A 19,282-nucleotide genomic window follows, 5' to 3' on the forward strand; every position below is an offset into this window, starting at 1 on the left:
AACAGGTGGAATTTCTTTAGATGCAGATATTTCTCTCTCCATCTCACATTTATGAGTAATGAAGCATGATGATTGCAACATTTCATTCCACATTTGGTTTACATCGATGCTATCAATTACCAATTACTATTATGTTTCAACTTACACTTGGGTGTTTCTGTTTGAACCACAGTCGCAAGTTAAAGCCATAATACATGTATATGACCTTTTTTTTTTTAATTGGTCCCACTTACTCCTAATTGGAAATCAGCCACATTTGTTGTGTTTGTAGGGAAAAGAGTACTTTTGAATTATAAATATGATAAAAGTCTTTGATAGAGCTGTGGTTAAACAATCAAGAAAGTCAGGGGTTTTCTTCAATTTTAACTTATGATTTTGCCTTACATTGCTAGAGAATCTCACTGACAGTTGATACAATATACTGAAATTATATTTTTATGAACGCATATTTTAAAGTTATTCAAAATTCAACAAAAAATGCATATTATGAATTTAACAGTTTGAATACTTTGTGCCACGCCAACTTGAAATAGAAACAAACAAACTTACAGGGGCATTTCGTGATCCACAGCCTCATCCCCCCACTTTTCTCAAAAAAAGTTGAGATTTTTATATCACTGGAAACCTCTGGCTACATAATATTTATGTACAAAATATATATTTCTTGCAGATTACTTCGCTTTTGCAAAGATATCGTGAAATTTGAATTTCGCTCTGGTGCACCAGAACGAAATTACAACGCATTGTCTATGGAGCAGTGTAATACACATAATCATGCATAACTCGCAAACGCAAAATCGGAATCAACTGAAATTTTGGGAATAAGCTTTTTTCGTGCATATGTACTGAAAAATGTCATAAAAAGAGGATGCTAGGATCACGAAATCCTCCTTTAAGTCTGACAAAGCACTCACAGTTTAATTTGTCTGAATATGAAAGATCACATCACTACGTTTATAGAATAGTTTGAGTTTGTAAGAAGCCAAAGAAGTACAGGATATTGGCTACATACATGTACACACCTTTTGATACTGCTTATATCCAATGTGTATACATACGTGAGTGTCACTTCCAAGTCAAGACAACTAGACAAAGATAACCATATGACAGATGTCAAATTGTATTCTTATTGAATGCTTATACAGTTTACAATCATTATATAAAATACTAGTGACACAAATCCTTTATAAAATACATTAGCCACTACTGTCTGACAAGATCTCCAAGCTGAAAAAAGTAACATGATTAAATTCTTAAGCTAAGAGCCTTACATTTGTCTTAATGTCGATTCAACTTAAAACATTCCTACACATCAAATGTCATTTTCATTACTTCTTTTGAACATGTATGAGTTTTCTTTATGTCTAGCTTTTAAAGGCACTTCATAATAATAAATAGTCAATAAATTTCAACAAAGAGTATTAGGTAAATTTGTAAGGTAGAAATCAAACCCAAGTTTCCTTAAAAATTACACAATATACCAGTAATAATAGAGGTAGTCATTGTGACATCAATGCCGCCATCTTGTGGGTACGGAGTACAGTGCCTAGTTGCTAAGATCGCCGCGTTGACGCTTGACTGAAGAGGTGCGTCATGCGCTGCGACTTCCGCGTAATCGGGGGCATAATGTCTAATGCATGACATGCAGAACTGCAGTACCCACAAGATGGCGGATCCCGCGGAAAAGGCTGACGGCCTCTATATACTCTGATTGGTACAGCTGGTGCATAATTACCAAAATGTTTCTCTAGTTGTATTCTTCCTTTTAGACAAATATATATTTAATTCAATCACAATTCTTGATGTTTAAAACTGGTTAGTTACAGTTTCAATTTCTGCAGTGCAACTTTAATTAACAGGCCTATTCTGGAAAATACGCCACAAGAGAAACACACTAATTTAGACGTAATTCAAATTTTATAGACAGAGTTCTCAGAAATATCTAGTAATTAACATGAATCTTCTTTCTTCTTAGGAATATCATGCACAGCATATTTGGGTAACATTCAGCTTCAATAATCTTCAATAATCTTAGTTTCAATAACATAATTAAATTATTTTAGAGCTCCAAGCTTTGAGCATCCTGTATTCAAATGTAATAAAATTAAAATTTATATTAGCTTGCATATTTTTCAGCTGTTGTTATGACTTGAAATTGTCAATTAAGTCATAACAACATTAAAAATATGCAAAGAATAATTTTATTAAAATACATTCAGAAGAATCGTAGCCTACAGACATTCTCCTACATTATAATTAGAGAATAATGATAGGATTTTGTCTTTGTTTGTCAATATCGTGTATAATGGATGGGCTGGCCAATATTTTGAGTAGTGGATACCGGCGCAGACGGTATCCACTACGATAAAAATATTGGCCAGCCCATCCATTATGACACGATATTGATAGGCAAAAGACAAAATCCTATCTTTTATTCTCATTCTTATTCAGTTTTAATGTAATTTTTATGAGAAAACTGCCTTTTTCAGAAAAAATAAAGTTACTTTTGTGAGGACATCCCTGTTGTTTTAAATGAACGAAACCATCACGAACATCTAAGCCGCCTAATCGCGTTCTTAGTTCTCGCGACATGTATTACGCGAACGCATTATCGCTACGATCATTATGAGCAACAAGCGTGCGCCGTATTATGTGGCGGCGCTACGCCTGACTAATATCACTATCAACTATTGTGAGATATTATACACCAGAAAACCAATCAAATTACGTGAATTCTTTACAAGACGCACCCATTGAATAAGAATAGACTATAAATAGCTTGCTAGCTATCCTTTCTTGTCGGCCAATGAACTGTAAAAGACGTACTTGTCTTTATCTATGAAAAAAGGACTCCAAATAGTTTTGATTTTCACAAAGATGCATTATTATAGCAAATTTGGACACATATAGAGTTTGTTCAGCTTATAATTGGCGAAAAAATAAGACTCATATTCATAACATTTAGTATTTATATAGAATGATGCATGCAGTTGGGCGCAGTACGTATGCTACATTGCAGTTGTATGTTGCATAATGTGCGACTGGCTCGCTCAAAAACCAAATAATATTTGCCAATTATACGACGAAGAAACTACATAGCATGCATGTTTATCACTCTGTCACCAAATAAATATATTTACCCATACATACACACAATTTATGAATTTTGAGTCAGACCACAATATTACACACCTACCATGCCTCTCTTCACATGCCATTAGCCATACTATCCTATAAAATACAGTTTACCCACATACCACTTCAAAATTCATGCACTGACCGTCAAGGACTAAAACTGTGAATCATAATTTTCTAGGCTTTGCTACGTTTATGTTTACATGTAAATACTTCTTGATTTCATTGAGAGAATGATATCAACTATGATGCACACACATGAATCAGCTGACAGGGTTAATTTTTCATTAATATGTGGCCACAGTACATGAAAGTGTTAGGTCAATTTAACATGCTCAATCACAACCTCAGCATTATTTCTTTTAGAATAGCCAGTCAGACTGAAGTACTGTATACTCTGTTTCATCAGGTCACATACAATTGACATTATACATGTACTACATCCCCATACAAAAAAAACTAATTGTCAAATGTGTGTTTCTTTTGAGCACAAATGAAGACTTCAGATCAAAAGCGGACTATCATCATTTTCACACTATTTGAATTTAAGGACATCAACATCTGCACAAAAATGCTAGCTTTGATTTGACACCCTAATAAGTACATTTATGAAACTATGATCATAAGTAGCACATACTTTCTTATTAGTTTCTTTGTATTTCACCAGTTAAATTAAAGAAAAATTGAGATATTGGTTTTTGCATCTGAATTCTTCACACTGCTCAAGTGCATGACCACATACAAGGAAACACATAATTCACTGCCTCAAAAAAGCCAACACTTTAACATGAGCAAATTTCACCAGAGCCTAGAAATTTAGAGTGTGACTATATCCTCATCACCTTATCCATGAAGCCAAGAGTGAAAATCCCTGATCTTTGCTGCTGCCATTTGCTCACCTCGATCTCCTCAGGAGTGCAATTCACAGCTCTCCTAACTAATGCTGCTATCAAGCACTGTACAACTTGTTGTAGCTTCCATAATAGATTTAAAAATATACATTGGCAGCAGAACTATTTGTATCCTATAGTCCATTTGGCTTCCTCAAGGCAGTGCCGCCATACTTTGACGCAGTTAGTTTGTGCGTGTACATTACAAATACACCACCTTTGATCACAAGTGTAAACATAGCAGTTCTTTGATTCAATGCATGTGATTTACATTGTAATACTGAGCCCAACAGGTCAGGTACTGATGTCACTGCCACAAGGATGCCAAATTGACTCCAGTTGCAAGTTTTGCCCTTTAAACTATGCACTATATAGATGTGGTGATATGCAAAGTCCTACCAAATGTTTGATCTGCAATTCTTGTTCTATGTTCAGCAATATGTACATGCATCCTGCTTTGTTGAGGACTGTGCTTTTATGATCCACAATAGAACAATTTGTATCCAAGCTGTAATTTTCTATACCGTATTCTCTCTAATTGATGCAAATAAATCGCATTCTTGAATAAAAATGCACTTACAGATATACATTTGTAGTATTTTGTGATAATATATGGGAGCTGCCTTATTGCATTTTTTAACCAGAAGTTGTGTTTTATGAGTTCCGCATTCCTATCTTAAGAGTTCTGGAAGTTGTATTTTATGGCTTTTTTCGAAAATTTACTTCTAATAAACGCCCTTCCTTCTGAAAATGTGACACCCCAGGGGCATTAATTAGAGAGAATACAGTATATACTGTTCCCTCAAGCATGTCAATAGACCAGTCCTTACCTATATTTATACACATTACTGTCACCTCATCTATAATATTATATAGTCTGAGAGACTGACATAATGGTTGTTTTAGTAATTTCACCCTTCACTACATATCATAAGCCTGCTACGCTAATTGCTTAAGTCATTTTTTGTAATTTTGAGAACAAAGTACAAAATATGGTTCAAACATGCATTTAAACATATTTATTCACCAATCTTTACACAAGAACAAATGATAATGATAGAAATGAAAGGGAATAATCCGAAATAATTAGGGTGATTACGTAACTGATGCATGCTTAAACCACATTTTGTTCTTTGTTCTCAAAATTACAAAAACTGACTTAGGCAATTAGCGTAGCAGGCTGACGATATGTGACTTTTTGCAACACCCTGTCACATAATAAGGCAACATGCCACATAAAAAGTTCAATGAATTCATCTCAACGCCACTGAATGTACGCAACGGACTATGAATACTTCAGGATGATGACGCTCACACATGACAAAATCAGTAAATCTTTGATCATCAAAACTTCCTGGAAGGTGCTGAATTCATGGCTTTGATACAATGAATTTATTGAATTTCAATTTCTATACACCTATCAAGTCACTATTGGGACATGCAAATAGTGCCAATCAGATTCACTCAGCATATATGCTACATCAATACACATTGTCAGTTGAAAATCATTTACTTGTTTTCTTCACAGACAGCCATACACACACCCCCACCCTCCCCACACACACCCTCCCCACACCCCAACAAACACACACACCCCTACTTACTATGTCTTCAATGACTTCTTTCACAGCAGAGACAAAGAGAATAAACAGCAAGGGTAGCAAGGTGGTATATCTACCAGTGGGAGACACGCTTGGAATTTGCTGATGAATTCATATCCATGAGAGATGATCAATCAATTGATGACAGGTGGTAACAGCCCCAACACCACATAACAACCAGGAGTACATACGAACACACAATTTAATGTTGCAAAAGAAAGAAAAAATAAATGTACACAACACACTGTAAGGATGGGTTACATTCTAAATGCTATCACAATATCACATCAAACCATCAATGACATAATTTTGTTTCGGTTACTTACGAAATCTTCTACGATCTCTTTTATGGCCGACACCAGCAGAATGAACGTCAGTGGGAACAATGTTGTGAAATGACCCGTTGGGGAGACACCGGGTATTTGCTGTTATGGCATGGGTGGATGAAGGGTGATTACAGAGGGAGAGTGATAGATGGAAATAAGAGCAGTCATGACATAAGCATTGTCAATGTTTGAGTGAGAAAAATGAAGTTGTTAGGTGTTAGAAAGTCAAGGCATATAGAGTTTAGATGAGTAGTAACAGGTGAAGTTCAAAGGGATTCAGGAATTTTGGTAGAATGGAGGAGAAATTTAAGCAAGCAAATGATTAGTATAAGACATTGTTATTGATTAGCTAGAAAATGATAAATGAAAGGTTAGCAGCATATAATGAGATAATCTGTAATTATGAAGTACTGCCAGTACAACTTGTGTTAAATGTATGAAGTATGAAGAACTTAAGGGCTGGGGTATGAACGTTTGGACAGTATTTATTTTGGGACATTAGAGCACATCAGACATATCGAATTGCATTCTGAATACGAAGAATGTCATTCTGATATCAAATAATTTTGATTTTTTGAAATTGCAATTTAATACACATTTTATGGCAAATCATTAAAAATTGATATTTTTATATTTAACAGTACTTGAAGTAAACTTTATAAATCTGATGATTTATACTTAAAGTGTATGTAGGTGGGATGAAAAGTCGACGATCAATTGAAAATTTTGACTTTTCAGATTGAAGATATGGATTTTTTCCCAAAACACAAAAAAAATTAGGTCTTTTGGGAAAAAAATCCATATCTTCAATATGAAAGGTCAAAATTTTCAATTGACCGTCGGCTTAAGAATATATCATTAGATTTATATAATTTACTTCGAGGACTGTTATATATCAAAAATTTGAAAAATATCAAATTTTTATAATTTGTCATAAAATTTGTATTATATTGTGATTTTCAAAAAATGAAAATTATTTGATATCAGAAAGACATGCTTCGTATTCAGAATGCAATTCGATAGGTCTGAGGTGCTCTCATGTCCCACAAAAAATACTGTCGAAACGCAATAAACGCTCATTTTAGATCCCTTAACCAAATTTATTTTGTAGAAAATTACAAAGTGAAAAGTTAGTAAAATGAATTTGGATGAAACGGAGTGTATAGGTTAATAACCTGATGAACAAGGTATGTTATTTTCACCTAAAATATGTTCATTCTGCACTAATATTTTTGGAGAATAACTTGGAATATATGAACTATATCTATACAATGAATTAATAATGAAAATGAAAGGGCAGTCAATCCAATGGAATTTCATAAGCACAAAGGCAATTACATGCTCAAGAATGGGTTAGAATTTGGCACAAATATAAATAAGGGCACCAACGTAAAGCACTAGCTTTGATTAATTCCAGGACTGAGTGATGATCAATGGAAAAGAAGCATATAATGAGGATTGGAAATTAACATATGTGGTGATAAAAAGGTACCTATATTTTGAAGGAAGGGCCAGTGCCCTACATGACTTTTTTGCAATAAATGTTGTTTAAATGATAATCATGTTAAAAAGAATGATGAAGAAACATGTTAATCCTAGATGGATGAGTAGCATTGCATAATAAAGCAAATGAAATTATTACTAAATGAGATTGTTATCAAATGAAATGAAGCTGTGCAAACCAAGAACAATTGTGCAAATTCAAAATATTGCATTTGCATTTGATTTTGAAACAAGCTTTGAGTAAAACAGGTTAAAAGATGGACTGAGTAAATGAGCATGATTGTGCAGCAGCTGCAGCTTAATGTATAGATATTACGGTATATGTTTTGATGTAGTTACTTCACAGGTGCTGGTAATGCATTATAAAAACTATGGGTCCATCTGCACAATGGAAAGATATCAATTTTTTCCATAAATTGAAACGTTTTCATTTATCAACATCATTTTTAGGCTAATCCTATGATATATGTGTATGTACAGGACACAGGACTGTCGTAACATGACACAAAGTTTTCTTTACATGACTAATTTGCATCCAAAGTGATTAAAACTATAAGCAGGCCCAGATCCAATGAAGCCTTACAAAAAATTATGTGTAAATAGTGTCCTTGCTAAACACGACTGTCCTTACTAAACACGATACATGCAATGTTACCTACTGCATGTTCTATGTAGATCTGAATTTGAAGAACAAATACTGTGCAGATAGCCCCAATGTTTTCGGCACATATGATATCGTTACAGGATGGCATAGTATGTATCAAACATGGGTGACATTTTACTGTAGGGTATAAATGTGTTATTTCAATATGACTATTATATACATTGCTTGAGATCACATTACAAGTTGTATAAGAATAAAATACAAGGCATTTCATGAAGGGGTACACAAATTATTTTCTAACATCTTGGGTTTTTTTCCAAATCAGCAGCTATTTTTATAGAACTTAATATGTAGTGAATGTACTACTTAATGTACTTATGTAATTTTTTTTAATTTCAAAAGGAACATCCAATTTGGGTTATTTTTTAAGTTTGTATGTTTATAATTATACTATCTGAATGCTTTAATATTTGAAAGAATTTTGTTAGAAGTTAGAAATCTTGTGTAACCCCTCAATTCATGTGTTTTGTCAAAGCCAAATGAGACTATGGATCAGTCAAATTGATACATGACTTGATTTGTTTAAGTTCTTTTATTAATTATGCTAATCAATTTGATATTAATAGTTGAACACAGTAAGCACATGTTGGTTTGTTTATGTTCGTGATGAAATGGATGGAAACTGGAAGGTGACAAATAAATGCCATTCACTGTAACTAATAAATTAACAAAAACTTTTCAAATACATATATGTATGATTGTTTTGAAATTGAATCAAAATCTTATCTAATCAAAGGCAATGTACGGATTATGGGTTTCTCTACCAGAAGTCAATTTGTACTGAAATTTCTTCCCAAAATGCAATACGCGTATTGCAAAACCAAGGCGATGGATTAACCTGCGAGCTGTATCAACATGCCTTTTGCTACGCCTATTGCATTGTACTTGTAGGAAGGAATTTTGGCACATAAATGATTTCCAGTACAGAGAAACCCTAAATCCGCATGGAGATAAAGTAACTCCACATACCTAACTGGATACCATCAGAATCATTTGGCTTTACTTTTAACAACAAAATAATTTTTACTTAAATGAAAATTACATGAACCAATAATTTTTAATTATCAAAGGTTGAATTTGTACAGGAAATCACACATTAGTATGACCAGTACCGAGGGTTAAATATGTTTTTTATTACGGTATAAATCCTACGATGAAAAAATAATTTTGTAATGTTTTTATATGGCAAGTTTACTCTTTCTTGATCCAAACTTTGTTTACTTCTGATACGAGGGGGGAGGGGTCATGTTCACGTGTTTCTTACATTTTATTTTATATGTTGTTAAAATTAGGAGGTATTATGCAAACACGTATTGTAGTTGCAATTGCATTTATAATAATTTTTATTGTTCATGTTGCTGCTAAGGTAGGGACTGAGTCCCGAGAATTCTAGTCCCGCCCGGGTAGCCGAGTACCTGGGCAGGAATTCCATGCCCGGATACCCGAAATTCAAACAAAAAAAACAAAAAATATTCATGTCATAGTCTATTAATGATTTCAAAATGCATTGAATTTGAATGCATTTTGAAATCATTAATAGATGTATGACATGAATACAAATTATCAATTTTCATATTAAAAATACAAAACATCTTGAATTTTTTTTTTTTTTTAGGTCAACCATGAATGATCCTAGCATTTAGGTCTAGGTCCAGGGACACTACAAAACGGAAAAATTTATTTTTATTTTTTTTTAAATATATTTCGGGTACCCGGGTACCCGCCCAAAAAATAAACGGGTACCCGGGCACAAAATTACCCGAAAATCCCAACCCTAGTTGCTGCTATAGATAGCTACTGACTATGTAAATCATCTTCATAACATTAATACTATCATAGCTCCTTCAATATAAATAAACCCTCAGATCTCCAGAATGAATGTTACCATTAATTTTCTTGCCCCATATATTTCTACGCATTCCATTTACGTAATTGAAATCAGTGTCAATGTTATGTTGGATTAAATAAACTGTTCTAGCTGAGCTGGCCTGTAAATCAATATCAATTATCGATCAATTCATTCACTTTTCTTAGTTGCTAGAAATAGAAACAAGATGAAGGTCAGTCTATCCAAATAAAATGAAAACATCCTGTGCTGTCTCTATTGACTATGTCATACAAAATATTGCAGCAACTCTCTCCCAGTTACACATATTTACACTTGACATTTACAGTGTAGAAAATGTACATTATGAAAGCCATATTTTTCCTATTATGCTCCCACTTCAGTAAATGACCTCATAATTTTCTTAATGAAAAAGTGACAGAAATGCAGAAATGTCCATGCCGTATTTTGCAGCATGTCCAATATTGCAAAATTGCATGGACAAAACCTCAAGTTACATCCAGTTAATTGCCAAATTATAGTAAGATGCTCATTTAAGGGGGTACTACACCCCTGTGGTAAATTTGTGACTATTTTTGCATTTTTTCTCAAAAAATGATAACACACTGGTAACAAAAGTTTTGTATATTATTGGGGCAAGGAATCCAATTACTACACTGAAATTTCAGTGACTCAAGACAAGCAGTTCAGTATATATGATAGGAAACGAGATACATCCTAGCGGTACCTTATTTCTTATCATAAATAACAAACCGCTTGTCTTGGGTCCCTGAAATTCCAGTGTAGTAATTGTATTCCTTGCCCCTATAATATATAATAACTTTTGTTACCACCGTGTTATTAGTTTTTGAGAAAAATGCAAAAATAGACAAATTTATCGAGGGGTGTAGTACCCCCTTAAAGAACTAATAAAACATGCATAAAATGCACTTGGTAATTTTGAAGTATTTATCGATAAAACACTGCTTGTTGTGGGTGCCACCATCTTTGATTTGAACAGGAGAGACATCGGCATATTTCGTGATTTTCAGCTTGATTTTTTTTATTGAAAGTTGGCTCTAATAACATTTTTTAGGCAAAGCAGTAGAGAAGAAATTTTCATATACTTGTTAAGCTCAATATTGAGTCATCGTCAGCCATTTTGTTAGTACTCCTATTCAGACCTTAGCTTAGACTTCAGAAGTTAAGTAATGCTGCCTGCACCTGAAAGCTAAACAAATGCTATACGAAAAAGTTAACTTTTATATCTAAATATGCATATTTTGAAACAATTAAGATAAAACTATCTGAAGTCTTCCCAATTACTAGATATTTAAAATTAAAAAAACATTATACATAATGCATATTTACTTTTGAGGGAATAATATTGCAAAAATATGTAAAAAAACATAAATTTCTTATAATTATGCTGAAAATTGCCTGGTATTTTTTCAACCACACCCTATCATTATGCTCGGCTCAAACATAACAATACAATAGGAATCTAAAAATAAACCATTGGCATTGATATATCAAACCAGGGCTCATACATATGGTTTTCCTATTAATGTGATGTTGATACTATCTGTTATCAACAGATGTACATGTAATTATCAAAACACTGCATAGATTCTACAAAGATAATTATCTATCTACAGCCTATGTACTGGAGGCGATGTATTGGTTGATTAAAGAATTTTATACCACATCTTTGCTTCAACGTACGGATTATTATTATATTTCACATGTAGTACAGTGTTGCCATCTACAGAAATCATATAGGCTATACATGTAATGTATACTTCTTGCAAATTATTTAATGTGTCAACAATGAAGACATGTCATTGGAAGTTTTTGAGAATCTAATTTGATTCAGGATTTTATTCATTTAAAATCGATAATCTTCTGACCAGTAATACCAATTATTACAGCTGTTGATCTTTGGATTCTAAAAGTGGCCCGACTATGCCAATTTTCACCCTGATGTGGTAGTGATGTCAATGTGTTGAATTGTTTACAATTTCTGCATTCTATACTGTAGATATTGAAGAACATTTATGAGAGTTATTGCAGATGGGGGCATTCTTGCACTTAACGCTTGAACGGTGTGATGCAAGCAAGCAGAATGCGTCATTCATGCCCGTACGCAGGGGGGAGTACGGGGTGCGGCCTCACCTCCCCAAATTTGCAAAAGTATACAAAAAGTCCCAAAATTTTTACACATTTTTGGTCAAAAAAGATCCAAATTTGGGAAGAAAGTCCACTTTTCACAAAATCGCACCCCCATTGGGAAAAAAGCCTGGGGTCATTTCTTTGGCAAAATTAGTTAATAACTTACACTAAATTTAGGCTGTAAATATTTATCTGGTTCCAATTTCCTGAAAAACTTGACTTGGAGTCTCAGACCACCTGACTGTGAACCTTTTATAGACTATGACCGACTATATTCTTTAGTTTCCATTTTCCCCTGCCAATCCTAGTTCATAAATTTCTCCCTTCTCTTTTGTAATGTCTCATATTCACTTACAGTAACAAACAACTCATTCTTGTTGATCGCATATTAAAAGGACAAATCTTATCCGCTTCATACTCTTCTAATATAAATATATTATAAAATCACATGAAGGGAAGAGAATAAAATGTCATTTAATTTACCTAACTAACGATGAAGGAAAGGATAAATTTTAATTGCTATTTTAGAACGGTAAATGTCATGGGTTCGGCTTATATGCTTGGTTCATTGCTGTCTTCATTTCAATTTATTTAATGAGGTGTCAGAAATATTATTCTGACTTTATTTTGTCTTTAAGGGGGTACTACACCCCTGCCCAATTTTGTGCCTATTTTTGCATTTTTCTCAAAAATTATAGTGCATTTGTGACAAGTAAGATATGTATATTATAGGGGCAAGGACTACAACTACTGCACTGGAAATTTTATTTCAGCACAAACAACAGTTGTGGAGTTACAGTCAAAAATGAGGAAAACCAGTATTTGATCAATAAATCAATAACTACTTGCCTTGAGTTGCTGAATTTTCAGTGCAGTAGTTGTACTCCTTGCCCCTATAATATACATATCTTACTTGTATCAAATGTGCTATAATTTTTGAGAAAAATGCAAAATTAGGCACCAAATTGGCCAGGGGTGTAGTACCCCCTTAATAATACTGAGTATAATAATATCATGAAGTAATCATTTTAATCTACATGCAGTGTATATTCATTCTTTCTGTCTGTCTGTAGGTCTCTTGACTTTATTTGTTAATTATTACTAGTCATTATTTACTTATTATCAGCAGCAGCAATCACAACCATCATCTTCAATTTAGCTACTTTACTTGCAAGGTTTACTTGCAAGGTGTAATTTACAGCTCTATAGTCTACCTGTGTTGACTTGGATTTTATAATATTATCATCATTTATTGGTGTTTTATTGACTCAAACCATTAATATTGCTTTCTCATTTGCTTGTTTCATTGTTTTGTTTTGTATTACAGAAATGCACTGATTTGGATCAAATTGAGCTAACTTGCCATGTTGTACACACGCAAAAGTAATAATCTAAACAAATTCTATCTAAAAATCTCTTTACTTGATACAGTGGATGACAGAGTACTATGAGTATTGAACTGTGGCATGGGAGATTGGAACTGTGGCATGGAGATGAGGCTTACCTGGAGCAAGGCAATGAAAAGGAAGAACACATTGGCATATCGTCTGAACTGCTCAAACAAAAACTTTGGTGTGAATGTAATCAGAGTATATTTCCCTGTGCTGTATGGCAGAAAAGAAAGAAACAGAAAGATGTACAGGATTTAATTTAAAGTAAGAAATTCAATTAGTTTACTGACAAAAAGTGGCATTCGATAATGTCTTCACTGGCTGGTTACAGAATGTTGTTTCCAGCTTTGATGTATATAATCATATTTAACGTAATTATTTGTACCCTTATTTATAAGCTTGTACAGAAACATAGGAAAATGTATGCATTTAAAATGAAAATTGACTAATGTTATGAAACACAAGTTTCAATATTTTAAGTTGATGAAGATCAAAAATTATATTGTACAAAAAAATGAATTACAGATTTTCAAAGATGATTTCATTGGAAAAAGAAGTGGCAACCATCCACATTGAGTCCCGTTTTATTGGACTAAAAATAAAAAATAATCTGCTATTATTAGATTTTCCATGAATTTCCAAATTATTTCAATGCACACTGATGACTGTGCATACAAATGTTTCCAGTTCACTAATTTGCTTTCAAACAAATTTTGAATTTGACAAAAATAAATGGACTAAATCAACTTAATTCTACTGCATACCTTTCCAATTTTTCAAATCATTTAGAATTGTTGATCATGTAGAAGTATAAATATACAGTAAAGGAAGATTTTTAAATTGTCATCATATGATAAGACTTTGAAATGGATTTCAATATTGCAATACATTGTATAAACAGTAGATGGGAAAGGAAATGAAAGTAATGCATCACAATGTACTAATACCAGGAAAGTTCTTCTCAATTTTCCTGCTTATCAATAATAATTTAGCTTTCATCTGACAATTTATGTAAGATTTAATATACAGGGAAATGAAAATATCAAAAGTGAAAGTGGGGAGATATTGTTTACTCTAATCAGCTTTAAAAAGGTGTCAAATTATTTGGTATTTGGGAAATATCTCACTTTCTGTATAGCAAAGTGCACATAACCTGTTCCAACACACACTGCATCTGTTGCATTTAGCTTGTGCTCAATATTATGTATGCCTCACTATCAACTCCAAATGTTGTAAAGCCCATTACCGCTGATTAAAGTAAAATGTTAGTACCCTCTCTGCCGTTTTTTGATTCCACTCACTCTACCCAAACCATATATGCCAATGAAAACACCACAAGCCATTTTATTGGTTAAAATCTTTCTTACGATGTCATTCACTTCATCAAGCCTGACCTGAAACAAGGCTTTCAATACGCTTATCAGCTACTTTATAAAAGTAATTATATTAAATTTCAACACTTGTTTTCAATACTTGTTTATTTTGCTTACTGGCAGCGCTTTCGAGGAACTTCCTTGTCGTCAGCCGATGTTGTTAGCTAACATCGGCTGACGAAGAGGAATTTCCTCGAAAGCGCTCCCGTAAGCGAAATAAACAAGTAGTGTTGAAGTTAAATTACTTTTATTTTATTACCAATACGTATGAATCTGCAATTCTATTGAAAGCTGGTTTCAAATTCAAATTGATAGCTGGTTTGTGTGGAGAGCTAGCGGAATCAAACTGGTGGCGGATGAAACTAATGCTGGTTTCATACTTTCCTACCGCTTGCCACTTTGCCGCTCTGAAGATGATTTTGCTTCACTGCACAGTCACACCAGAAATGCTAGCGGTGACCAGCGGCAAGCCAATATTTCGATCACTCCACCACTTTGCCCAAGCGGCAGCATCGCTGGAAGTTGAATTCAAGTCAAATCGGAGTGGTGTTGCTCTGACACATGAGAACAAAATATGATTTTGGAGCGGTGCTGAGCGGCAACCGTACTCAGCGGTGTGCCGCTCCGCTTGCAGACAAGTGCAAGAAGCATGATGAAGCGTCACGCCGCTCAGCGGCAAGCGGCAGAAAGTATGAAACCAGCATAAGCAAAATGCAACATTTTGAACTTCTGTACATGAAAGTTTCATTGTCATCTTTGGGCATTATTTTAAAATTTCACTATTCTATAGTTCACACACAACTTACTCGACTTCATTGTTACAGAATTTTGTGAGCTGTGGAAAATGGTTGATATGAATGAGCCTGCTCTCTGGTTCCGGACCTGCTATGATTGGAAATGAGGCTCGAACACCATCTGTCTGCGTCTGCAAGTTTGTGGCCTCTTCTGTGTTAAAAAATAGAAAAGAAACAAAGAAGGTTTACAACATGTACAGAAACTCCATAGTTATACCACAAGTCTCAATATACCTTTTTGATTACAACTTTTTCTCATAGCTTTATGTATTGCCTGTTAAGAAACATTTTGAAAAATTAATGAGAGTACTTTAAGGTGACACATTAGAGGAATGGCATGGGTTCTATAAAGGAGATCCCAAGTCTTGATGTATGTAAGTGGTGTCATTCTTCCCAATGTGCATGATTTTTTTTGAGAGGGGGAAAATGTTGAAAGCTTTCGATTTGATACATTATTCCCCTTACCTCAAGAACCGCAAGACCAATGGAAATATAAATGTGATATTGGCTTCCTTGACTCATTTTGGACACATATGTATAACATCAATGTTTTAATGTTTAGTTTTAAATTCCCAAGAATCGGAAAGTCATGAATTTGGAACCTTAGAATCCATAAAATGGGAGAAACCTATAAATAGATGATGATTAGATTGCTATACCCTCCTGAGTAGTCATACGACTATGACTCTTTTGTAATAATCTGGTCAATTTGCATGGTAACGCATGAATTGCGTTTTAAAAGACACAAAACTTCCGCAGTACCCGTGTTTAATTAACTTCCTCTTGTAAACGTGAATTTCAAATTATCTTGATGAACACAACCTCAGGCATGCATGGAACCTTCCTCTTCACCGGCGCAGCATATGCATTCGACATATATATGTAACACATTTTAAAGGTGCATTCAAAGATTGTCAGATATCTTGAAATGTTCAAAATATCTCTCAAATCCATTCAGGCCTATAGCCAGAGGTACTATGTAGGTGGTGGAGGGGCAGATGCCTCATACTCCAAATCCAAAAAAAATTCCATTTTGCCACAAATGATCTATACATTACTCATATTTTGTTTTAAACATTTAAACATGTTGCACCAAATGGCTCCAATTTCCTTCAATTTGAAAAAAAATCCAAATGATGAAGGGGTTATATGCCCTGCATCATCCAAGTATGACTTGTGGCATAGGTGTTTGTCCACATTTTCAAGAATTTGCCCCTCCCCAAATAATTCCTGGCTCTGGGCTTGCATCCATCATACCAATTCTTCAAGCTTTGGAAGAAGTTGGAAGAAAAGAAGAAATCAGGATGCTAATGCAATCTTTCACTTTTAATACCACAATTCAAAACAAATCCATGACACTCTTAGACCTTAAAATGAGCCCATATTTGGACCAAAGGACAGTAAACCTCTCTGTTTCAATGGGGTTGGTGGGTCCCAAATCAAAGTATTATGATTCTTTTATTGACCAGAGAAAGTTTACTAGTGCAATTTAGTACATGGTGTCAATATGCTTAAGGGGGTACTACACCCCTCGGTAAATTTGTGTCTATTTTTGCATTTTTCTCAAAAACTAATAACACAGTGGTAACAAAAGTTATGTATATAGGGGCAAGGAATCCAATTACTACACTGGAATTTCAGTGACCCAAGACAAGCGGTTTGTTATTTATGATCAGAAATAAGGTACCGCTAGGATGTACCTCGTTTCCTATCATATATACTGAATCGCTTGTCTTGAGTCTCTGAAATTTCAGTGTAGTAATTGGATTCCTTGCCCCAATAATATACATAACTTTTGTTACCAGTGTGTAATTATTTTTTGATGCTGATCGATGCAACAAGTTTAGGCTCAGTGTGATTTCTATTAGTAATATTTTACGCTTCACTGAAGCCCTGATCCTGTCCTAGTAAGAGGTGCAACCAGTGATGGCAGGGAAGGATGAATGTTACATCAGCCCATTTTTTACTTAGTTTCCCCTACAACCCAGACAAATTGCCGACCAAGCTTTTCCCCTAGAAAACGCCAGGCCGGTCAGGCACCTGCCTTGTAATTTTTTAAGCTGCTACCTGCCTTTTGGCATCTGTACAAAAGTAGGGTACAGTTAATTAATTTCAAAGTACATTACTACAAGTACATAGTCTGGAGTTCATGACTCTTGATGAGTAAATGTTGCCCTTGGAATATACTGTGAAGTGTGACTTCCATATAGCTAATACTAAATAGAGCAATTCACCATGAAATGAGTGATTTCCTCTCTTGGCAATCATACCACTTTTGCACTATTGAGTACCAGTCGCATGTATTGCCTGGTATATACACCATGTACATTGGATTTACACACATTTATGAAACATTCTGTAACCTGAAATATTTGTTCAAGACAATAAATCACAATACATAATTTCATATGATCAAGTACAGCTTTCGTAAATCACAGCATGCCTATTCCTACCTTCCTTTTCCTTAGCTTTTAAATCAGCCATCGGTATTCCCTGGCCATTTTCAACAACAGGCGGTCCATTTTCAACAACAGGCGAGCCATTCGCCGTTGTAGTCCCACCATTTTCAATGCCATTATCAGGCTGAATGTCCACACTGCCCCTTTCTGAAGGCTGGGCTGAGCTTTCTGTCTCAGATCCCAGTTCTGTCTCTGTTGTTTCAGACATGGTCACTATGTTCAAATGTGTTAATTAATCGGAGAATCTTACCACATTATGACTAAACTAGTGGTAATATTAAATCCTTGTTTAGTTTAGTAGTACCAGCATACATGTATCACCAGACTAAAGTGAAAGAAGTTGATTGAAGCATAACTAAATCAGGCTTAAACTAATGTGAAAAATTTACAATGCATTATTTTTTCACAGAGATATTCCATGCTTTCATTATGATTTTAGCAGAATCAACAAAATACAATGTATATCCATGTTATGTGAAACATGGCATATGGGCCAGATTTAAAATAAAGTTTCAGACAAACCGATAGTTCTGGAAACCATGGTAGTGTGAAGAATAAACTGGGTGAAAATTGCAACTAAAGGGTACTACATGTGTACACCCAGTCTTGACAACTTCCTCTATGATGTCACTCTAATATAGCTAGTCTTTGACAAAACCTTTGTGTTTGTCAACAATGCAATTAGTTGAGTTGTTACCTTCATATCCGCATTGGACAAGGTTATAACATTTTTTATGGAAATGTTACAACATGGCTTTAATAAAATACATTCATTTATTTATTTCTAAATTCAGATTCATCAGTGAGTCAGTCATCTGCAGTATGTATGAACAAATCAATAGGTCTATTTGTTTGAATAGACAATGCTGAATAAATAATTGTTTTGTGCAAACAGAAAATGAAACCTCATTACTACTCCTGCCAATATAATTGATGTTCTGCTAGATTTTGATATACCAAAAAAAATATCACTACTGATAGTTGAGTGATTTGAACAAATAGCTTTTTATTTATTTTTAGTGCATCATTTTTACATCCCAAATGTAGTGCAGGCAGCAGAAGCAAGGGGAGACACATCAAAATACTGTAAAATATGGGCCCTACAGCTGTAAGCCTACTAAATCCAAATCTTATCATGAGATACATCCA

General features: G+C 34.2%; 1 protein-coding gene across 8 annotated transcripts in view; it reads right to left on the reverse strand.

The window, feature by feature from the left end:
- The window catches only part of LOC140161365 (probable phospholipid-transporting ATPase IA), a 105,390-nt gene that overhangs the window by 62,991 nt on the left and 23,117 nt on the right, over window positions 1–19,282 (reverse strand). For 3 of the 8 annotated variants that reach the window (XR_011860092.1, XM_072184865.1, XM_072184871.1), the window contains exons 1-4: window positions 18,128–18,436; window positions 15,687–15,825; window positions 13,621–13,720; window positions 5,630–5,728 (exon numbers count right to left, since the gene is read on the reverse strand). Coding sequence is in view for 7 of the 8 variants with exons in the window: in XM_072184865.1 (XP_072040966.1) it covers window positions 5,630–5,728; window positions 13,621–13,720; window positions 15,687–15,825; window positions 18,128–18,341 (552 nt within the window). In the remaining variant the exon portion in view is untranslated. Of the gene's footprint in view, window positions 1–5,629; window positions 5,729–5,952; window positions 6,052–13,620; window positions 13,721–15,686; window positions 15,826–18,127; window positions 18,437–19,282 lie in introns of those variants that run through there. The other 5 variants (XM_072184870.1, XM_072184869.1, XM_072184868.1 and 2 more) reach the window with 3 other exon arrangements.

The sequence above is a fragment of the Amphiura filiformis genome, chromosome 9 (genome assembly GCF_039555335.1).
Source record: "Amphiura filiformis chromosome 9, Afil_fr2py, whole genome shotgun sequence".
Lineage (NCBI taxonomy): Eukaryota > Metazoa > Echinodermata > Ophiuroidea > Amphilepidida > Amphiuridae > Amphiura > Amphiura filiformis.